Below are 22,627 nucleotides of genomic sequence, written 5' to 3' on the forward strand. Positions count from 1 at the left end.
AACTCCGCAAGGAGGCAGTAAAAGAGGTTCCATTCTAAGATGGCAGTGACACGACTGCTACGGTTTTGCGGCAAGTCAGTTTCGTATAGTGAATTGTGATTTGATAAATATTCATTATCTGTACATATTCAATATAGTGCTGTTTCTTATAAATAAGTCTCGTTCAAAGTGTCCGATTGGAGAAATGACGCATGGTGTGTCAACCGTCACAATGTTAAAGATGAAATAAACTGATATGAATTGCCATCAAATTCTGAGTGGTGCCTGCAATGCAGGCGATCGCTGCTACGCTGTAGGCTCGGTCGAAGGAATTTCGTTCACGGTAAAGTTTTTATTGTATTTAATGCTACCAATCATTTACATCAAAACCAAAAGTCAGACACCCCGGTGTGTGGTCTCTATTACAGATCAATAAGCGCCGATATCTAGGCCAAATATTCACGTAGTCAAAAATCAAGTCAATATGGCCTTCTCTAAAAGTCAGCTGATTGACCATTAAGATGACACTTGAGTAAATCAGGTCGTTTTTGGTGAACTAGCGGAAAATTAATTTTATAGATTGCTAGCAAACTTATCATCATTCCCCCTCCATCCTTCGTCGTGTACTTATATTCTATAAATAGAATTACAGCGCTGATTATTATACTCGATTGCTTTGGGTATGTCAAGATAAATATTTCGCTCTCTGTCTCATTACATTTTTGAATACGGGCACATACGTGCCGGAGTTCTTTCGTATCTATACCGAGATCTACATATACCTTTTACAAACTGTGTACATATACAAGTCTCTCCCACTTAGCTTCAATGCCAATGTATGATCTCACGCCCTTTTTATGTTTTCACACATATTTGGTTTACTTTGCTGCCGCAATTGCTACAACCCCTATACAGCTTTAACTTCCTATTCTACCTATTCAACAAGTAGTATTTGTATTTACATATAAGGAGTACGTTAATACGTTTTGAAACTCGTGATCTATAAAGCTCAGGTTCATTGTGATTTTAATATCTATCCTCTCCACTATATGCGTGGACGCGACTTAAAATTGGCAGAAGCCATTTATTACAATGCAGAAGTAGATCAATAATACTTATCATTGATAACTGTCTCTGGGTTGTGACTAGCTGTGTAGTAAATCTTGTAGAATTTTCTTTGATGCTGACAATACATTTAACAAAAATAAGTAACAAGAAAATTATTACTCAAGTTGAGTAAGAATTATTATTCTTTATTATTTTGCAGGCGTACGCAGCTGGATGTAATATAGTTATTCTTGCCAGCAACTTTGAGAGAGTTCAGATAATACCAGGTGCAGTCCATAACTACATTCGCATCAGTTGCCTCGACTGTAGTACCGATACTGGGAAAATAGCAGCAGCTTATGAAAATCAAGTCTGCATATTTGAGCCAACTCCTCTCATCCACAGCACATGTTCTCATGTAAGTGAAATTGCTTGAACCTTCTGTCTTTTGCTCAATATGAGCATAGGTTACAGTAATTAAAAATGTAATCCTCATTTGATGAAATTATGCAAGCTTCATCTGGGAAAATTTGATTTCAATCAGATGTCTGCCATGTTGCATCATGTGACAGTCTAATTGGATCAGTTTAATGGATTAATGATTTGTTTCAACCATAAAAAAGCCCTTTGTAGTTTTATTCTCAAATTTGCTGACCTATATGACCACTGGTATCTATTTTCGGTCTGATTCCTCAGTCTTTGCAGTTTTTTTTAGTGCATGTGCTGGTTTTCTGTTGATCAGCTTGGCGATCTTCTTATTTCAGCAACTAGAATACCGATGGGTTCAGACCGGCAGTCTTCAGACGGATTCTCACATCAGTTCACTGTCATGGAACTTGGAAGGGACCAGAATATTGACCGGTGGCGAACTATTGCAGCTTTGGCACCAGAATATCCAGCCGTTTCAGGAAGAACATGGTGAGAAGGATACACAAATTTTTTGTTGTGTTTATTCGATGTTACCCACCCCCCCTGTATTGTTGAAAGCGAATGATTTATTTCCAATATACATGCAAACACAGCTACCAGAGTAAAAATACTGCAAATGGAAGAAGTTGCGTTGACTGGAGGAGATCCTAATGTTATCAGCTCTACTTCGCAGGATTGTGAGTTTGGTCAATTTCGAATGAGCTTGGTTGATGATATGCCTATAGCATGTTGTGTTAGTAATGATAGATTTAATATCGCAACGAATTATGAAATATCAGCAGAGATCTTGAAACTGATATATGGATCATTTGAAACCGATTAAACAATTGTAAACCATTACAATGTCCCCCGCATCACGACATTATGGTTTGGTTCATAGCATGGCGCGATACTTACTATCGTGACTCAGAATTGTTACTGCTGAATCACATACGGAGACATATTTGTATGTGAAAATTATTTTAACTTTGGTTTATTTATCAGCTGGTGGTGGGGTAACGTTCTCCATTGGCGGAGAGGTCGAAAGTCCAGGCATTGGAGATCCAGGAACAACATCTGGCCAGGAACCGGGAACCTGGAACTGTGTATGGAAATGTCGCACCGCTACTCCGGTGCATCTCATGAGTTTCAGTCCAGATGGAACACTGTTTGCCACTACCGGGCTTAACGATAGACTAGTAAAAATTTGGTTCGAGAATAAACAATGTAAGTTTTCGAGCAATCTTTGAATTCAGAAGCAATTATTGTCACATACTTCAGTGAGAAGTTGTTGCTTTGAGAGCTGATCTTACTCAAATCGACCGATTCAGGATTTTGTTCAAATAGTCATCAAAACTAATTCGCATCATGAAGTTTCTTATTCACTTTTGAGCCCTTGTTCATAGATGCTCCAGTCAGCTAAGAACTACCTCAATCTGATTTGACAATTTTACAGTGTTTCCAACTCGAAGCGTGGACCATTCGAACTTCAGTCAAACCACAGCAAATGAGGCCAGTTATACATTTGTGTATGTCGCTCATCCCCGTGCTGTAACTCACCTCTCATGGCGGAAGACAAGTAAATACATGCCAAAGTTAGTAATTTTGAGGTTTATACTTTGATTTTTGTCCTAACTTTGCAGAGGTAATATTGTTGTTCCAATGTAATAAATAATTCTGTCCACAGAGGCTCAGTGTCCAACATGCTTGTGACGTCTTGCCGTGACAATATTTGCCGTGTTTGGGCAGAGACAATACCACCTGAAATAGAAGGATTGGCAAACATGAGCCAATTCGAAGGCTCGGATAGGCATGGGCATCACGGCAAACATCGACATCACAATATGCACAAACACCGATTCATGCAGAGGCTGAAACATATGAAGTAAAGTGAAATTAATCAAACTCTCTCTTTTATCCCCCAATTCTCAACCACAATAATGGATCCAAGTTAATTTTTCATGATATACTCCCTCCCATTCCATTCAATTCGCTTAAGTAAAATCTTTCCTCTTTTCGAATCGAAACTTTAATTGTGCTTATTCTTACAGAACTTGTTTCCATATCCGAAGACATGCCAAGCAACAGCATCAAGCTGGTCATGCTGCTCCAACATTACCTACTCTACCATCAACGTATTCGGTCCATGATTTTCACAACCATTATCAAGGCACAAATCATTACCCGGGAATGCATTTTCATCTAGCAGCGAGCATTAACGCGGAAACCGGTAAAGTGCTTGTACATCATCTGACGTAAAACACGCTTTAGTCTCTACCGAACAAATTAGATAAGCAATGCAAATCTTACCGTGAACAATTTTACTTTTTTAGATAATATTTAGACTTGTAGACTTTCCTCAAATTATGATCAGTAGTGTTCATCGATGTTATAGATATTCCTCTGGTACCGAGTCTCATTACCGGAGACCCTGACCGTGAGCCAAACTTCATTTTGCATTGGCTAAACAACAAGGAAATGCATTTCACCATGCAGGCAGAGGGCATTTTGCAGGTTGGTTGATACTAAATCCCTTCCCTTGATTTCTGCTACATTTATCGAGGATTCTTGTCATTATTTTTTCTTTTTCTCCTGCAGGAACTCACCCGCAAAGTTGTTGAAAAAGAAGAAGGATTACAGCATGAAAAAGACCACGTGGATCATGATTCAGAAGATGAACATACACCGAGTGAGTTTCATACTTTTTGAAGAAAATCTTGCACTTTCGAACTCTCTGTATTGTTAGACGCTAAACGCTTTATTTTCTTACTTGCAACGGATTAATGTAGTACGTACACAGGGTACTATATTTACTACAGCTCACTAATTATTCGATCAAGTATTGGTGAATAACAATTATGAGATAAATGAACACGCTTTTTGATCGGATGTATTAGGCTATATCTGAGAGGGCTTTTAGAATATCGCAAGGTGCTCATTTTCATTGAATTCTTGAAAATGTACAAGCGGAAGCTTATGTCACTTAAAATACTGCATGGTTGTTGGGCATGGTGTGGTTTATTAGGGACCATCTTATCGTGTTATGGTGTAATACGCTCTACAGAAAAGGGAACACGTCACCAACACAACCAAAAAGCGGCAGTTGGCGGTAGAACGGCAAGCCAAGAAGATCACAGTAGCGAGGAACATCACACGACACACACATCTTCTCACCATAGTCAACCGCAAAGTGTACATTCACACCAAAGTCTCAGGTGCTATAACTATCTGACCTCCATTGATAGCGAATCAATTTTACTGGTAAAGCGCTAAACTTTTTTCTACCGTCCAATGCAGCAATACCACATCTATCAATTCGATAGCAACGGATGCAACTTCATCGATGAATCATGCTCCAGATTCCTTGGATACAAAAATAGAGAACCTCCTACGTGATTGGCATCACAATCCCGACTTGTTGTTTTCAATTCATCCAATCGATGGTAGTTTTTTAATATGGCACATTGAATGGCTCGACGAATATCATCCGGGATCGTTTAGACAGGCACAAATTTCTTTTTCTACGAGGATACCTAACGCGTTTCCTCTTGGGGATGCATCGACCATGAGCCACAACGTTTCCATGTATTCTCACAACACAGGTGGTCCTTTACTCAACATTAGGGAGGTTGCAAAGTCCGCAACGAAGCCTGCTGAATGTAAGGGAAAAATCAAGCTCTTAAACTCTTACGGTCATATCTCAAGACCATTTTCCACAAACAGCTGCCGAGGTCACAACTCCACTGCCGAGCCTTATCGAGCAGGACGAAGAGCAATCTACGTTGACCTCAAAGGCTGGCCAGGAATTATTGAAAAGCGTTCAGACACTTGCTGATCAAACCCAGAACGCAACCACTGCCCAGAATGGACACACAGCAGAACACACTAAGACAGCTCATGAAACTGTTACCGAAATGTTAGCTCATCCAAGTCCTATAGTATCAATGGTGTCAAAACACTCGAACGGGACGCTCAATTTGTGGCAGCTCACGTTCGCTGATAGAACCAAGTTCTCACAGGTAATTGATTCCAGAATAGAAAGATATTTTTGTCACTTAATATTTTGTTCCAAAATTACTTTCCTTTTTCAGGTACTCAGCATTGGCCATGCCTGCAGAGCCTCTGGTCATCGTTTTCGAGTGAACGATATCACTTGTCATCCTGTGTTGCCATTACTGGTAACTACCTCTCATCATAACATGCCAGACTTCCCTACAGCTGAACCATCAATTCCTGGATCTATGAACGATGTTGAGAACAAACCAGATCACGGCCGAGGCAAAGATGTTATGTCACCCACTGTGAGTAATGCTGCATCGTTCTTATTTACCTCATCAGGTCCCAGAATGTCTCAACTTAATTACACTTTACTTTCTTCAGGGATTTTGTAGCGAATTGATCCTTTGGCGAGTTGACGCTGTTGGCCCGCTGTCAAAGAGCGGAGGAGTTTCTGAGTTAGCTCGTATCAATTCACCAGAGATATCAGCTTTCAGTAATGTTGCTTGGGTACCGACACTACTTCCAAGTACTACTTTAGGCAATTTATCTAATTCGCCAAGTGCCTGCTTTGTCGCGAGTGACGGAGAGAGCCTCAGAGTTTATCAGGCAGTTATAGATGCCAGAACATTATTGGCCGAAGTTTCCATCAGTGAACGACGAAGCAGGATGATGGTAAGTTGAAACAAAGTAGAAAATTTGCGCTCACATCACATGAAAAATGTTCAATTTAGGATTCTATGGCAAGTCTATCGACTGATACATCCTCGGACGATGGTCAACGACACTGGATACACGATAAAATTAAAATAGTATCTCAGCAGTCTACATCTAGACCAGGATGTGTTATCCGACTGGATGCGATCACCAATGCTGCCCATGTAAGTCTAATAAAGCATTTTCAACGACTCAGTCCTTCAAATACTATTGATTCATTTTTTTGATACACAATACATATCCTAGGATTGGCAAAATACCCAATTTCTTCATGTATTCCAAGAACAATTGATTACCGGTGAACGAAATGACGAAAAGTCACCAGGAATAGAGACGTCTGCCAATGATTTAGGATTCATGGAATCTACGTTAGATGCCATGGTAGATTTACAGCAATCGACAATATTTGAAGAGCCATTTTACATCGTAGTTCTGGAAAGAACTCAAAATGGAACCACGGTACACATGTGGAGACTCGTTATTGCATCGCAACCCGAAACGAGTGGTAAGGTACCTACTGTTCTGAGGGCTTACCCATGTTTTCATTCAGGATTATAAGCGCTAATATATTATCTTAGGCCTGACCGGATCCATGATGTACGTACCCGATTCCCACTTGGTCCAAGACGAAGATGAGGAAGGGACGCCGGGTCGTAACTCTCAATCCGAAGGCAAGAGATCTCGTCGAACAAGTCAGACGGGCGGACGAAGTCAACGAGAAAGCCAGCAAGAGGATTCAACATTTCATCACAGGCATCAAAATAGTCACGTTCTAATTACAACTACCAAAGTGTGTACACAAGAATTGCCCTTGCCTGAGGGCGTCGAAGTTGTACACGCAGCACCAGCCGCTGGTCACCTCAGTAGTTCTTCTATCTATCCAGCTTGCTTTGCACCTTACATCGTCGTTACTGCGTGCAGTGATAGTACGGTACGTTTCTGGAAATGTAAAGTAACTAAAACAGCCAAAGACGATACTCTGAGTTACGAATGGTGCGAGTGGGAAATGATACGTAAGGATCAAGAATCGACAATAGACATTACTGGTCAGCCACTCAATATCAGCGCTGCCTACAGTGGAAGAATTGCCTGTGCGTACAAATACGGCAAATCATTTACTCGGCCGACAAAAAGCGACCCTGACTCTCGATACGTGAACCTCTGCGTCGCGATATACGAATGCGAGAGTACAGGAGGTAGTGAGTGGGTACTCGAGGATACAATACACTTGAAAAATATCCACTTACCCAGAATTCAAGTCGATCAACATCTAGATTTGAGCTACTTGTACGACAGCAGATTTTTGCAGAAAAAACAAAGGCTAACGCAAGTTCTGCAGACTCTCAGCCACGAAGACGTACGATCACCGCGTAATGGGGAAAACGGAGACAGCACAAAATCCGCGGCAGGTTTGTACACGGCAACAGAGTTACATGGTCATTTTTTCCGATGTCTGTTATCATTGCTTTATTTTTAATCATCCCTTCTTTGCCCAGGATTGTTAGCAGTTCCGTCGTTCAGCACTCTACAGTCTTTGCGTAAATCGATAATAGAAAACGGCAACACTTGCCCACTGACTCAAAAACATCTTGTTCAACTTGATTGGGTTTCTAAAGAAGATGGTTCGCACATATTGACCGTCGGGGTAGGCTCGAAAATCATGCTGTTCACGCCTGTAAGCTCTGATCTTGCACAGGCTAATATGAAGGCCATGAAGGAATCGCAGCGCACGAACAGACCGATATTGAGGAAAATGTCGTCTCTTGCTCAGCCGCATTTTGTTGATGAAATTCGTTGGATGAAGCTAAGAAAAATTGAACTCACCACTGCAGACGGGCTCCCTCCTTTACCCATGCAAATATCTTGGGTCAGAGATGGCATCCTAGTTGTGGGAATGGATTCTGAAATGCATGTTTATTCCCAGTGGAAACCGAATCCTCAAAACGAATGCTTTCACTCAAATTCGCAAAGTCAAGAATCTGATGAATTCCAGGCAAGCAGGAATCTGAGAGACGAAGATCTCAGAACACTGGCCCAAGAGACTTCTCAGAGAAGGTTAGCTAATGTTTCTTCCATGCCACATCTCTCGCGCGTCAGTAGTATTAATCTGACGATGCTGGACGCGAAAAAAAAACGGGGAATGCAAAACGAAAATGTTACTTTCGATTACATGCCTGACTACGGATTGTTCGAGGCATCGAGAATAGCTTGTCCGGTGCTTCCACAGTATCACCCTAAACAATTGATGGAGTTGCTGAATTCGGGAAAAATCAGGTGGGTCAAGGCTATTTTAGCACACCTAGTCAGGTGCATATCTAGCTCTTGTTCTTTGAGAGCCGATGACGAAAACCTTGTTAAGCAGCGTGGCGGATGGTCAAGGTCTAGGACAATGTCGGTGAGCTTTGTTGGGACTACGTCTCCGTTGGAATCCAGAGGATCTACTACGCAAATCCCAGAGGAATTAACTCTTGACTACGCAGAGATAACTTCCATACCTCCATTACCATTGTGGACATTACTGATTGCCGATAAAGAGACTAATATGATACTTCAACAAAATGATGACAAACAAGATTACAACAAACTCTTTGATGGTAACCTAGATGAAGAGGAATCTTTGGATGATATGTTGGATGAGGATTACGAACACACGCGGAAAAATGATCGGCGATCTTCGGTCCCAGAAAGACCTGGCATATCTCTCTTTGGTCCGAGACAAGGGAGACTGCTGTCGCGGCTTTTGACACATACCCATTTACCTGGCCTATCGAGTCTGGACCAAATGCATCTTCTCGCGTTAGCAGATACAGTGTCTACTTGCAATACGGATTTTGCTGAACGTTTCGCCATAGATGCGGCAAAAAATGCAATAGCGAAGGAAAACCTGACCGGTATTCCAGCAGGCGAAGACATATCCACAGATTCGTTGGATGACTGCGGCTTGCGCTTCCTTCTTGCAATGAAACATTACAATTATTTGATACGCTGTCTTCCTTTAGCGCAAAGAGCTCAGTTTCAGAAACAGGGAGTCTCTACAAACAATCTTGTATGGGCTTTTCATTCCGAGTCCGAAGAAGAACTTCTTGGACTTATTCCATCCTATGCCAAAGGACAACCAAAATGGTCGGTCCTCAAAGAACTTGGGGTAGGATGGTGGATCAATAGTAATACCACATTAAAACGCTGCATAGAAAAAGTAGCCAAGGCTGCCTTTCAACTGAGACAAGATCCCCTCGACGCCGCTATTTATTATCTGGCAATGAAGAAAAAGAATCTTGTTTGGGGTTTATTTAGGAACCAGCGTAATGAGAGAATGACTGCTTTCTTCACTAACAATTTTGCAGATGATCGATGGAGGAAAGCTGCTTTGAAAAACGCTTTTGCTCTATTGGGTAAACAGAGATTTGAACATGCAGCAGCATTCTTTTTGCTCGCTGGGGCCCTTAGAGATGCCATAGAAGTCTGCTTGAATAAATTGAATGACATTCAATTGGCAATGGTCATTGCAAGGCTTTACGAAGATGACACAGCCCCCCCTAATCTCAAGAGATTACTCTATGAGGAAATTTTGGGATGTGATAAGGAGGGAAATAATGCCGATATACACAAGGCGCATCCAGATCCTTTCCTACGAAGCATGGCTCTCTGGATTCTCAAAGATCACACCGGATCTCTAAACACTCTTCTACTAACCAATGTTGGATCCATGCATCCCCAGTATAACGATGACTCTGAAAAATCTGAGGGTACCACTGGTAGGTAAAAATATGAACATAGCTATTGAAATATCCAAAACCTGATTATTTTATTTATTTATTCAATTTTTCACAACCGCATCATATTTCTAATTACGATAATTTGTTTCAGCTAATCCAAATGTATTCAATTTCTACGTGTACCTTCGCACGCACCCGCTATTAATTCGGCAGTATATTGCGTCATCTGCGCAGGATAAGAAAAAAGGTCACTCTGTTGTTATATCAGGATTTAGTTACGGAGTTGAAATGAAAACCCAGTCCGATAAACAGCTGCTCCTGGAAGATAGCATCACACCACTTGAGAGACAGTTATATTTCACAACCGCACATGCTCATTTCAAGGCTGGATGTCCGGCTCTCGCATTGGAAGTTTTGTCAAAATTACCAAATAAAGTTATGGATACAAACAGCGACAATCCTCCAAGTAAGCTGAATCAAGATATACTTGAAACGAAAGTATGAATATTCAAGTACAAAGATGAAACAAGATCACTTTTCTATGATTTCAGGCTTAATGAACAGCCCGACCAAATCAAAGCCTCTAGATTTGCAGATAGACACCGGAATATTGTCCTGGGATACAGCTATTCCAAACGCGGAATCTCAAGGTATTGTAGTATGACCCATTAAATAGTTAAATATATGTATAAACCATATGTATGAGAGATCTTTTGAATCAACTACATTCGAAAATCACTTTTCAGCATCATCCAACTTTGATTGGGGTGCGCCCACCATGGATTGGTCACAACAAGTTTCTAAGCAACCGGAGGACGAATTGGTACTCAACTGGGATGATGGGGGGCCTGGGGAAGACGAAGATGCTGACAGTCCCCCGATGAGTATGAATTTGGATAAAAGAGAAGTTCCCGAAGAGCAAACGAACAAAAAAGAGCAAGAAGGTGAAGAATATATATTTTTATTCTGACCAAATGGTACAATTATCTGTACTTTTGATAGATCACAAGTCGATGGGACAGTTGGATATAATGGCGCAGCAACTCAAATTCGTAGCTTGTCTAAAAATTTTAATGGAAGAATTATCTACCTTGGCAACTGGTTTCGAAGTCGATGGTGGGCAGCTTCGCTACCAACTTTATGTATGGCTCGAACGTGAAGTTGATGCTTTGCGGCAGCTGTGTAGCTACAGTATTGGCCTTGATGGAGATGCAATTAATACCTCTGAATGTATGTCGATGTCAATTTATTACAATTGAAAATCATTCACCATTTCTCTTAAGGACCATGTTTTTCATTTTGCATAATTATGCAGATGAGGGTGGCATGATGGATGACGTGCCACCGTACCGACCAGGAGAACGTCCTACTTTACATGAACTTCTAGTAGCTGAAAAACTTGACTTTGAGGCAAAAGTGCAGAGAGCCGCAAAGCGAAAAAAGTGGCTCAAAGGTACCGAGCGTTTTATAAAAGCTCAAAGTAACACAATTTTTTTCACATCATAAACTCCATATGATTTTCACAGCTAACGAAACCTTGTTGCGAACATTATTGTCATATTGTTCATTGCACGGAGCATCTGGGGGTGGATTAGCCTCGGTAAGAATGGAGTTGGTACTGCTTTTGCAGGAATTACAACAAGAGAAAACTCAACAGCAGTTACTCAGCCCTTTGCCATTCCCCACAACTTTGCCACTACTAAGTGCCAGCGTTGCTTGTAACAAGACTGTTGTCGCCGATCCTGTGAGGCATCTTCAGGTAAAAGATGACGATATTTGTCAAAGTTATTTTCAAATACTCACGGTGAAACCAAGATGCACAATAAAACAATCATTTCAGGCTCACGCACACGATATGCTGCAAACTATAATCGAATTACGCTGCCCACCGATGCCCACCCGAAATACTCATTACCGTGAGGTATTTATCTTAAGAGACTTGGCTGTGGCCCTCAGCGCATGTATTTATCAATCACTTTGTGATTCGGACACGTTTGTCATGAAGCATCATCAGCCAGAAAGGTAAAAAGCCGCATAAATCTCTGATAGATACCGTGGAATGAATTTTTTGTCATTTTCTCTATTTTTTTTTGTATTTATAATTTTTTAGTTTCACAACACAAGCAGAAATAGAAACTTTCTCCGGTGGGCACTTAGTAGCATCGAATAGAAATCATCGGCGCTATTCTACTGATGACGGAGTGACAATAACTACCTCTCCATCGAAATGGCCGGGAGTAACTAATCTGCGAGCACTGTTAGCAAGAGAGAAAGACGAGGATACTCCTAAGCTGAACATCTTACTTTGTGAAGCCTTCGTAGCTACTTACATGAGCTTGTTTGTCTATGCCCTATCTAGCTGTGATAGCCATATCCTTTACAGACTCGTAGGACAAAAATTCGATCAAAGTACCTGGTCCTGCCTTTTCGGAGGTGGAGTTAAAAAGCTGTTGAGAGTAGCCAGCACTGCCAGTCAGAGCGGCGGTACGAGCATGGAACGAGGCGAGAGTATCTCTGGTGAATCCCAAGCCGGTAGTAGCGCCGCTGGCGGCGTATGGAATACCATGACATCATTAACAAAACAGAGAGTAAGGCTGAATATGAAAATCTTGGGACAATTTACAGGACAGCAGCCGAACATGAAGGAAGATAAACCAACTTACCGAGAACAGTTTGTCTCTCCATTAATGAGCATGGTCTCCTACTTCCTTATGAAGGTACAATTTCGTTATCAATAGTGAAATTAGACTGAAATATTGAGCAAAACAATCGTATGTTCGTTGTTGCAGCCTCACATAGAAGGGGGTGATCCGGATGATATCGATTATGACTCGGCCGACTCAGCTGTATCTGATCTCGACTCATCCGAAGATGAGGAGGATGTGTTCGATACAAATGCCAAACCAAAGACGAAACCAAAGGACAATACAGAACACACCAATTCCAATTCCTACAGTTGGTGTGTTATGAGATTAGCCATAGTCAAAATATTGCAAAATCAGTTGCAAGAGTATTTAACGGTTGCCGGAATAGAGATGCAAGGTATCTATCATTATTTATTCTGATTTCATTGGGAATAATTTCACTAGGCATAAAAATTAACCCATGTAACATGAATAATTTTTTTCTAAGAGTTGCCAGTAAGCAGCCCTTTGATTCACGGCACACTGGGCATAGTCTCTCAGTGGCAAGACAGTCTGCGAGAGGAACTTGAATCCAGAGGTCCTTCTCCTGCGAATTATATTCCGGGATGTGCCCCAGACCCGACACCGACGCCAGGACGCCCCGCGATACACAAGTATCGATCTCTTCTCGAAAAAGGCAACACTCCGTTCAAGTATGTACATGATTACCCGAAAACTTGAAAATGCTAGAAAACGTATATTCGTTTCTCTGATTGATAAACAGCGCGAGAATGGCGTCAGCTGCACCAGTCAATCGTCTGTGGTGTTATTTAGTGCGGCAAGAATCAGTGCAGGACATTTTCATCAGAGCAGTATTTGGTAAGAGGAGGTCGCTATCTTCTGTGATTGAAAACAATCAATCAACCACTGATGGTATGAGCAGAGGTACAGGCGAAGACAAGGGCAGTGATAGTGGAACAACCAGTCTTCCAGAGCCAGTCCGAATAATTCACAAGGAACAGGACAGTATTAGCGCTTTCTGCTTAAACCAGGTTTGTCTAGCTGTTTATCTGTTGAATTTTTTTGTTCAACTAGAGAGTCGATCGTCTCATAAACCACTTATTCTCTAGGTGAATCCTGGACTGATGGCAATGGCTACTCCTCGAGAAGTACAGGAAATGGACATTTCTTTGCTTTTAGAACTGCCATCTTGGTTAGAAGATGAGTGTGAATTTGACATCATTAATTTGAATAAGCAGCCAGAGCCTGAGACGATTCAACCGACTAGTTTTCTGGTTATACAGGTATCAATGAATAGTATTCGACTATGAGCGTCCTTTCATTGAAAAGCCTTTACACCTTGTTTTTTTTTTTTTCTCTTTTACTTTGCTTCTTCCGGAAGACTGCAGCGGATAGGCCACTTCTCGCCCAAAGTCCACAAATGAACAGCCCCCAACCGCAGTCAGGAATAGCAGGCCAGAGCGGACGAGGCGCTAGCGTGGTGAGTTGTGATTTCAATTTTCTCAATGTCCGAATTATCGAGAATCAGTGTTTGTTTAACGTGCTAACTCAACCTGTACGGGTGATATCAGAGTCCAAACCTAAGCACATTTCGGTACACACAAATTTAAAATATGTCTCGCTTCAATAAATTTAATTTTCATTCTCAAGTTTTGAAATAGAGTATCTCTACATGAATATTATGAATTACGGAGGTGAAAGAATGCGCAATGTACAGCCACATGTGTCCGTCAAAGCTACCTGTCTTCTAATTATGAAATGTGACAGCTGATCCTCATCACAAAAAATACTCATTTCATACAAACCTTGTGAATATGTACATTAAATTATACTTGCTGTTAGTTGAAAGAAAAATTAACTTCTTGTCAAAAATAATCAATCGGTAAGTTATTTCTCTAGGTAGGTGGAAAAAAATTTATTTCATTGACTTCTCAATAAAGAAAAATAATTAAAAAATAATCCACTCAAGTAAAGAAGATATATCATGGTGCCAAACATTTTTCGCTCCTGTGAGAGGATTAAATATACGTACAAAAGTTTTATCGTAATGCATGTAGCCCGAGAGATGTGTGATAATTGATTTCCATACCGATCTGTTTTATCTATCTGGGTATAATTTGAACACAAGGTAGCTCATTTAACAATAACAATGTGATCTATTATTACCTCATTCTGAAACTCCATCATCGATTCAATGTGAGATTAAAATGTAAATGAGCTAGCCTCCCGGTGCCAGAGAGTATCGTGAATTGCGTTAGGGTAGCACACGTGGTGACGGAGACAATGTTGCTTGTTCAATGCTTGCCTAACACACTCGGTCTGCGTCACTGATCTGGCGGCTCACTTGCTCACTCAGATGAAGGGGATGCCTGCTTTTCCTGGCTCCCACGACCTGCGCTTCTGTCAGTTTGTCGCTGATAGGAGTAAACACTTGTTGAAGCCGGTGAGACTAAATTCTAACAGTCCCTAGTGCCTATACCTTTCCTAATGCCAATTTAATGTTTAGTGATTATCATAATTGAAATTCAAAAAGTAACAAGTGTCTGGCTTATGATATGATTTCATTTAAAATATAACTCACGCACCTAATGTTACAGTGGATTTAAGTCAGACGCTGTGTCCCCTTGTGTCTTCAACATATCTTCATGTTTTAAAATCTGGCATGATATTAGAATGTAAAAATATGAGAATAATTTTATGTTTAAATCGTCGCCATAACTTAACAATTTCTCAAACACTTTTTCTTTTCTCATCCAACAGTCTTGTTGATTGCTGTATTAGTGCCATGCCTTAAGTGTCAAGCACTAGATTAATTACAGGCTGTTGTTGTATATTCATTGATCGATCATTTATATTTCATGTTATAAAACATCATCAACTAGAACTATGTATTCGTGCTATCAAGCTTGCAGCTAACCGGAAAAAGCATGGATTTGTTGTACGGACACTACACGTTACTTGTATTATTTTTTCAATTAGAGAGTCTACAGTTATGCACATATAATTGCAATGCAAGGATTATGATCATATGTTGGAACTAACGAATTACGTTCGTGTGCTTAGAGATTTAGCAGGTGACCGCTTTGCTCAATTTACTTCAGTCTATGTCAAATTAATTTGATAAAAATATCCAAAGCACCGCCTTATGTCGCATGAGTTATATTGATTAGGCCGGGATTCAATTTCCGCTACTGTTAACAGGAGATTAAATGATTTCAGGGGGTTTGTTAACATTGCCCTTACTGTATGTTTACAACATAATTACCTATACATATAATACTAACATTCATGACCCAAACTAAATGCACTATTCTTCGATTGTTCTATGACAGGTTCTCAAGCACAAAATAGACGGGATCCGGCGCGTGTCTTCACATCCGCTCTTACCTCTGTGTAAGTTTGTGTCAACAATTTTCGTTGCCACTAAAAAATTCTTAAAGTTATCGACAGACTCTGTTGAGCCTCACGCCAAGTGTATCGAAGAGGCAGGAGGCACCGATTATGAATCTACTAAGAATATTTATTCGATTAGATTTAACTGGATCGCAAGACGGGTCGGTGTCTTTGTGGGAATGGGGACACCAGTCTGCTGTGGCAACTCCACGACCGCCGGGTACGTTTGCTAAAGTCACCAGAGTTCGGTTTTCGCAGCAGGGAAATAAGTTCGGAGTCGCGGATTCGGACGGTCATTTGAGCCTGTTTCAAGTTGCCTGTAGGGAGGGCACGGCGAGGCCGTTTTTCGTGAGTACAACTTCAATTGAAATTTCTAAATCTATATTCAACTGGTAATGACCGTATTATCGTATTTGCAGAACTACCAATGCCACAGTAAATTAACAGCCGACTTTGTTTTTCTCGGAGCTTGCAGTCTAGTGGCAACTGCAGGGCATAGTTCCGAAAGCCGTAATGTCGCATTGTGGGACACATTGCTCCCACAAAATAAATCACTAGTTCAAGGTATAACAGTGTCAAATACTTCCGACTGAAAAAAAATAAAGTTTTGACATGTACTTTAATTTATTTGCATTATTCAGGATTCCAATGCCATGATCAGGGTGCTAGCTCTGTGATTTTAGCACCTCAACACCAACTATTAATTAGTGGTGGCAAAAAGGGTGATGTAAATATATTTGATGTACGGCAAAGACAGCAACGTCATCGATTCCAGGCTCATGAATCTGCTGTAAAGTGCCTTGCACTAGATCCCCATGAAGAATTCTTTGTTAGTGGAGCTGGCGACGGTGATATTAAGGTAATTGTGGGAAAATACCTCTAATATATTCTTCAATACTCAAATCGATCGATTCCCAACAGGTGTGGGGCCTTACCGTCCATTCTCTGCTCTATTTTTTCCCTGGTGAACATGCCAGATCAAGCTTCTTCAAAAATATTGGCCAGGTAAGCGATCGCTGTTTGTACATTTTTATATTTCATATTCAATTTCGATTATTCCTAGGGTGTCACTCAATTGCAAGTCGATTCAGCTGGTCGTCTGTTTTCGTGCGGTGCCGATGGTTCGATGAAAGTTCGTCAACTCCCGGAGCGTGATTGTGTAGTGCACACACTTTATTAGAACTCAAAGGTAACGTCTAATTGCAACGCATTTCTACGTAATTAAACCCGAACAATACGAACAACTCGAACTATACAAAATCAAAATGGCCTTTTGGTACATGTAATCAGTCGACGAACAATAATCACGTAGAAAGTCAATCAGCCGGCAGCTAAGAACTCCCGTAGTGTAAATTTTCCAAAGATGATTCAGTTATTCAAAAGATTCTGATCATTCTGTTCGGATAAAATCGAGCCTGACGTCTGTTATTTGCATGAAATTTATACAAGTTAGAATAACCGATCACTTCTGCATTTTTTCAATTCCCGAAAACTCCATTGTCCTTCATTGTCACTATTGGAAAATTTTTCGCACAACTCGCTGCTATTTATTTTATTTGTTTAGCTTTTGGTGAAAAAATTATGAATGCGGTATTCGATAGTTAGATTACTTATTCAATTTCCCCCAATACTTGAAAGGTGTTTTATGGATCGCAATTAAAAGCCTTGTCCTATAATTTTGCGGGTAGGTATCTGCTATAGCACAGAGCGTTGACTGAATTTGAACCGTGAAAGTTAAATCACCTGTCAACTTCCTAAGTCATCATATAGTAATTGAAGCAACCAATTATAATCTGCAAACTGTGATTGCTTAAGTGGCAATTTTTTAATCTGTCACAACCCCTTCATACAAGACATACGTAGACTTCGTCCCATGTTTTTTTTTTTCTCACTCATCCCGAAACAACTTGCTACCTTTTGACTGTAAATAATAATTGATATTGATATTCCACACACACAAAACTACCCTCTTATCCGTAGCCCTAATTACAATACGAGTTGAAATTGACTTCATACTTTACAATCTAAATCATTAAAATCATTCCCTATGCTTATAAAAATGATAAATTAAATGTTCCAAAAACAAATCGTAATCGAATAATTAATTATAGTACACCATAGTATTGGATGGAGATTTAAATATTAAATTTGTGTGTGAAACTGAGAATTTTAAACTTATACAATGTTGACAGTTGATCAATTTCACATTGCTGGGAACGTATTGCTGGATGTGTCGGATCTTGTGTTGTGCGAATGTTGATAGCTCAATAAGGTGGGTAAGTTTTATTATTTAACGTTTGATCGAATTCCAAGAGAGCCAACATAAGATCGACGATGACAGCAGCAGTAGTTTATCGCACTATTGTCAGAAATTCTGAGTGGTACGTTACAAGCTGTTGTAACTATGACACAGCAGTATTAGCTAGTCCATTGTAATTCTATGACACGTTTTACTTAGATAGAAATATCTTACTCAAGGAGTGTTGTTGAATTCAAACGTTATCCTATTTATCATGAATTCTTTTATCATTGGTGCCATAAATATCACCAAGGAAACTGTGCTAACAAACTCATATTCAGCATGCAAAATCTGATCTGCTAATTATTACCGGAGCCTTATCGATTCAATGAGATCATCCAATGATTTTTCCCTGTTCAAAGGAAAATTTTTCTTTCATCCAATATGGGTCGACTCGAGCAAAGATGGGTTAAAGCACTTACTAGCTTCAAGCTACTATCTTAATCTCAGGTATTGCTCTGTCTTGTATGAAGTTCTTGTACCTAATCTGTTATCTGTTTGTATTTGCATTTGGTCGAAGAAATTTTTCAGTTATACCATTCTTCTATTCTCCATGTTTTCTATGGCACTTGTAGCTATTCTGGTGTATTTTCTCCCTATTGGTTTATCGTGAGAAGTTGTTATATACTATAAAAAATAAAAAGAAACGACGAAAAAAAATTATAAAACGAAAAGAAAAAAAAATTGTTGAACCTGTACAACTAATATAAATGTGATTATACAACAGAAGGGTATCGTTACTTTAGCACACTCCAACAGCCATCGCTTTTAAGTAAAATTTGATTCCTATTCGAGGATTTTATTCCTCACAAAAACCGCAAGGGTATCCATCGTTTTGGCCAAAGAGTTACGTTTTATTTAATCGAGTGGAGAAAATGTGCTAGAGACTATGCCCTCTGCTTTTTCATTGGACATTGATCAGAGCAGTTGTAAAATTTGATGACAATATTTCAACGAGAATTTCATTTCCACTTACCTGTGTCACTTGTGTATAATATCATCGACGGAAAGCACTGATAATAGTTCTAATTATTTAACATCCCTCGTTCCTCGTGAAATCTACATGAACGTAGATCCCCGTTTTGAATCGAATGATATTGGAGTTTCAATAATTTTACTGAACTTCGAACGAAGATAACATACCTGATCAAAGCCTGATGAAATGAATTCGTTAAACAAATATATTATATTACATATATATGATAATTTAAATACACCGATGCATTATGTAGCAAATATGTTTGTGTATATATATAAATATGTGTAGGGATAGCGTGAACGATATTGATAATATATTGAAAATAAGCTATTCATTAAGCAGGTAAGCAGTTGAACAGAGGATCGCGGTAGAGAATCTGCGGTCGAGGCTACAGTATTGTATACATTATTTAGATGCACATCATTATAATATATTATACATATACCTATCAATATAAATGTTGCTTTGGTTTGCTTGGTTAATAATCGACCAGTGATACCTGATACAACGCCTGATTCGTTGACGAAGGAACGCGCCTATTACTGGTGTTGTACACTTGGTCGTATTATAAGAATATAATATGTAAAACGCAACTATTAAATGGCGACTCAAAACCACGTAATTTTATTCAATTCCATATTTATTAGAATGATACAAAACAGAAACTGCGTTTTAAGCGGTTCATTTCTCAAAATCACTGCAACAGCTTGTCCAGCCTTTCAGTGTTTAAAAACATATGAAATCCTATCTTTGAAAGTCATGTGGCATTTTATTGAAATGAACATTATTACTAATATTTTATTACGATCGTTTGATATTTACAAAATTTACAATACAAGGAGCACCCACCATTCTGTGAAAGTTTTTGATTATTTTCTTGCATTAGTTGCACTACTCAACTAAGAATGAACTACGTATAAAATTTCTTGAATCACTTCAACTCTATATTACAAAACAATTTACGCGACCACTATTAATTATTCTCTTGATTAATCAGATGTGTCGAATGTGGAAGTTGACTATATATTCTGCATTTGTTCTCTGTACCGAAATGGCGAAGGGATCACTTGGGTGGAAGGTGAAAGCGACTAGACGTCTGGCAACCACTGGGGTCGCTCGGCCCAGCATACCCGCATAAATTCGGAACTTTAACAATCCGGAATCGCGAGCGTAAAAGCTGGAGTGAACAATGTGAGATTACTTTTACCATTTCCATACACTTGACTGACAGGAATTGAATATGCGTACCGTATGGGGTGCTCTCCGCATGCCTTTGGTCGTTCCATCATCGACACCCATTTATCGTCGTAACAAAACAATGAGAGATCCAAGTACGGCGAACTTGAGTAGGATTGGGCACTGATTGGCAGCTGGGCGAGTAATCTTTTCGTTGCTTCGGTTTGGCCACCGTAACGTGCGCTAACTATCGTCTGCTTGAACCTTTGCTGTATCAATCTGTCCAAGAAGTAGCCAAACACTGAGTATTTCGCAAGTAAAGATAGTATGAAATGACTTGTCGTGTTGACGATCACCTTGCATAGATATTGTTCGAAGGTGAACACATATATTGACGATCAGTGCTCATTCTAGCATTTCTAAAAAAATCGCTGAAATTCTCAAACTGTGTGAGAAGCTGCGTGGAGGCATTGTCGTATGCAGCGAGGACCTTGGCAGCTACCATATCGTAAACGACAAGGAGAGCTGGTTGCGCATTGGGTTCACTTGCCTGAAGAGTTGCCACCTCCTCGCTGGCATAACGGACTAATATATGATTCGTGTCCAGCAATTGCATTTTCCACATACGAAGAGCCTGTAACTGAAGAATATTGTGATCATTGCCAGGTGTGTTACCATTAATTTTCTCCAGTCATGTAATTCGCGAAATTCTCGTTTATTATTACTTGATCAAAGTACTGATGAAACCGACGAAGTTCGTATGGGTCGCTGGTCGAATCGCTTATGTACTTGGCTCTTCTGAATAAATAAACCAAAAGCTTATGTTTCAGACTGTTGATTGTCACATCTCTGTATGGTCTGAAATTAACTGCGGGCCATGCACTGGTGACAAGGTAGCCATCATCCTCCAGGCAAAACCTGGAACCGTGAAGTGTTTTTTACAATCGTTTTATCTATGAGCTTGATTCTGGAAATCTGGAGACCAGTGCCGTGCATACCTTCCAATGGTCCTAACATTGATGAACATTCCATCGAGAATTTGAAATATATGTATAGTTTGATGCTGCACAGATAATACTGCCAAAATATCTTTGAACAAGTACAAGCCTACAAATGAGAGGGATTAACAACCATGTTTCTACGGTTGAAAAAACGAAAGGTTCTCAAAATGCTTGCCTTGATTATGAGATAGATAAATTTTATCCACCTTGAAGTGCCTTGTATCGCACAATCGTCCAGCACGAAGGTCAACCAGGTGAAGACTATAGTCTTCCAGTGGAGATCTAGGATTTGGTGTCAACGCTTCGTTATTTGAATAGATCTTTAAAAACCAATCAATTCATCTGGTTAAATGATTTTCTAATTATTGACCAGCCGCTAACTTTACAGTAACATCTTGAAGAGTCTTCTTTAACTCTAAGAGTAATTTACCTGATAAAAATGGGGCCGCAACTCATCAGGAATATATGCAGCAGACCCTACAATCACATAGCGCCCATCATCTGTGAACAAACTACACTCACGATTGAGTTGTTCATTACTCTGAGCTACATTGACTATCCACTTTGCCTGAAAGGGATGAGAGAACATTAGATTGGGAAAAAATGTAGCAATATATGACCAACAGCATCATCATTGCTGCGTGACTACCTTGAAGAAATGATTGAAGATATTACTTCTAATCTGAAAAGTTTGCTCATCGTTCTTATGTCCCACGTACTCCCCCCTGCATTCAGCGAGAAGGCCAGCTGCAGCAGATGCACCGCGGTATTCGTACACCTCAATGGAAGTTTGGTCCGAACTGAATGCCACCAGATATCTTCCGTCCGGACTGAATTTCCGGAGGAAGCAAGGTGGCTTCTCAACATTAACAACGGTAAAGTTGGGGAACACATTTTGATAGAATTGCCGAGCTACAAGTACATGGGTACCCGGATACCTGCACCCGAACATCTCTCGACGTCTCAGACGAACTACGATATTTTGAGGACCGATTTTCCGAGGTTTTAATGGACATTGCGACGTGACAAATTCGACCTTAGCTCCTACCTCCGCCATTCTTTGAGTATGATTAACTAAGCACATGCTACGAATTCCTATTCTAAATCATCATCGCAGTCGATGATTCGGAGTTTAACCTAAAATTCATAACATAATGTCATAACCGCAACGAGTGCAACTGTGAGGAGTAGATTGCACTACACATTTGCAGCAAACCAAACGAATCACGTGACCAACAACAATGCAGATTACTAATTGCAAGGTGCTGCTG

The 22,627-nt window shown here is 40.1% G+C and overlaps 2 protein-coding genes across 9 annotated transcripts; one reads left to right on the forward strand and one right to left on the reverse strand.

Moving 5' to 3' along the window:
* Positions 1-51: 51 nt before the first annotated feature.
* On the forward strand, positions 52-19,793 carry LOC105683254 (dmX-like protein 2). 7 transcript variants are annotated; one of them, XM_048658100.1, is made up of 40 exons: positions 52-322; positions 1,247-1,444; positions 1,791-1,944; positions 2,049-2,132; positions 2,440-2,661; positions 2,891-3,029; positions 3,122-3,319; positions 3,486-3,664; positions 3,830-3,948; positions 4,033-4,123; positions 4,460-4,649; positions 4,732-5,093; positions 5,158-5,453; positions 5,526-5,735; positions 5,815-6,105; positions 6,165-6,311; positions 6,394-6,652; positions 6,726-7,556; positions 7,644-9,902; positions 10,015-10,329; positions 10,415-10,513; positions 10,610-10,807; positions 10,866-11,093; positions 11,179-11,316; positions 11,390-11,622; positions 11,704-11,885; positions 11,974-12,395; positions 12,489-12,580; positions 12,653-12,905; positions 12,996-13,200; positions 13,272-13,539; positions 13,618-13,791; positions 13,890-13,988; positions 14,865-14,951; positions 15,841-15,901; positions 16,041-16,249; positions 16,321-16,465; positions 16,543-16,760; positions 16,823-16,906; positions 16,965-19,793. In XM_048658100.1, exons 1-40 carry the CDS (start codon positions 236-238, stop codon positions 17,079-17,081), a joined length of 10,143 nt encoding a protein of 3,380 aa, XP_048514057.1. In that variant the 5' UTR covers positions 52-235; the 3' UTR covers positions 17,082-19,793. The 7 variants fall into 7 exon arrangements, with proteins under 7 accessions (XP_048514057.1, XP_048514054.1, XP_048514053.1 ...); XM_048658097.1 differs by having other exon boundaries at positions 53-322; positions 11,974-12,580; positions 16,965-17,090; positions 18,094-19,793; XM_048658096.1 differs by having other exon boundaries at positions 53-322; positions 11,974-12,580.
* On the reverse strand, positions 19,776-22,578 carry LOC105683256 (DET1 homolog). 2 transcript variants are annotated; one of them, XM_012395726.3, is made up of 8 exons: positions 22,006-22,578; positions 21,787-21,924; positions 21,532-21,676; positions 21,354-21,462; positions 21,081-21,273; positions 20,712-20,995; positions 20,428-20,634; positions 19,776-20,356 (listed from the first exon to the last, which is right to left on the reverse strand). In XM_012395726.3, the coding sequence occupies exons 1-8, from the start codon at positions 22,438-22,440 to the stop codon at positions 20,173-20,175; spliced, it is 1,695 nt and encodes a 564-aa protein (XP_012251149.2). In that variant the 5' UTR covers positions 22,441-22,578; the 3' UTR covers positions 19,776-20,172. The 2 variants fall into 2 exon arrangements, with proteins under 2 accessions (XP_012251149.2, XP_048514088.1); XM_048658131.1 differs by lacking the exon at positions 19,776-20,356 and having other exon boundaries at positions 20,453-20,656.
* Between the last annotated feature and the right edge of the window lie 49 nt (positions 22,579-22,627).

The sequence above is a fragment of the Athalia rosae genome, chromosome 7, assembly GCF_917208135.1.
Source record: "Athalia rosae chromosome 7, iyAthRosa1.1, whole genome shotgun sequence".
Taxonomy (NCBI): domain Eukaryota; kingdom Metazoa; phylum Arthropoda; class Insecta; order Hymenoptera; family Athaliidae; genus Athalia; species Athalia rosae.

Excerpts from the sequence above, each read along its gene's own strand:
- LOC105683256 (XM_012395726.3), bottom strand. The coding sequence starts at position 22,440 with ATGTGCTTAGTTAATCATACTCAAAGAATGGCGGAGGTAGGAGCTAAG. Across the intron at positions 21,677-21,786 it reads TGCGGCCCCATTTTTATCAG|ATCTATTCAAATAACGAAGC; the intron begins GTAAATTACTCT and ends TGGTTTTTAAAG. Across the intron at positions 20,996-21,080 it reads TTCATCAGTACTTTGATCAA|TTACAGGCTCTTCGTATGTG; the intron begins GTAATAATAAAC and ends AATATTCTTCAG.
- LOC105683254 (XM_048658096.1), top strand. The coding sequence starts at position 236 with ATGAATTGCCATCAAATTCTGAGTGGTGCCTGCAATGCAGGCGATCGC. Across the intron at positions 7,557-7,643 it reads CAGCACAAAATCCGCGGCAG|GATTGTTAGCAGTTCCGTCG; the intron begins GTTTGTACACGG and ends TTCTTTGCCCAG. Across the intron at positions 11,623-11,703 it reads ATCCTGTGAGGCATCTTCAG|GCTCACGCACACGATATGCT; the intron begins GTAAAAGATGAC and ends CAATCATTTCAG.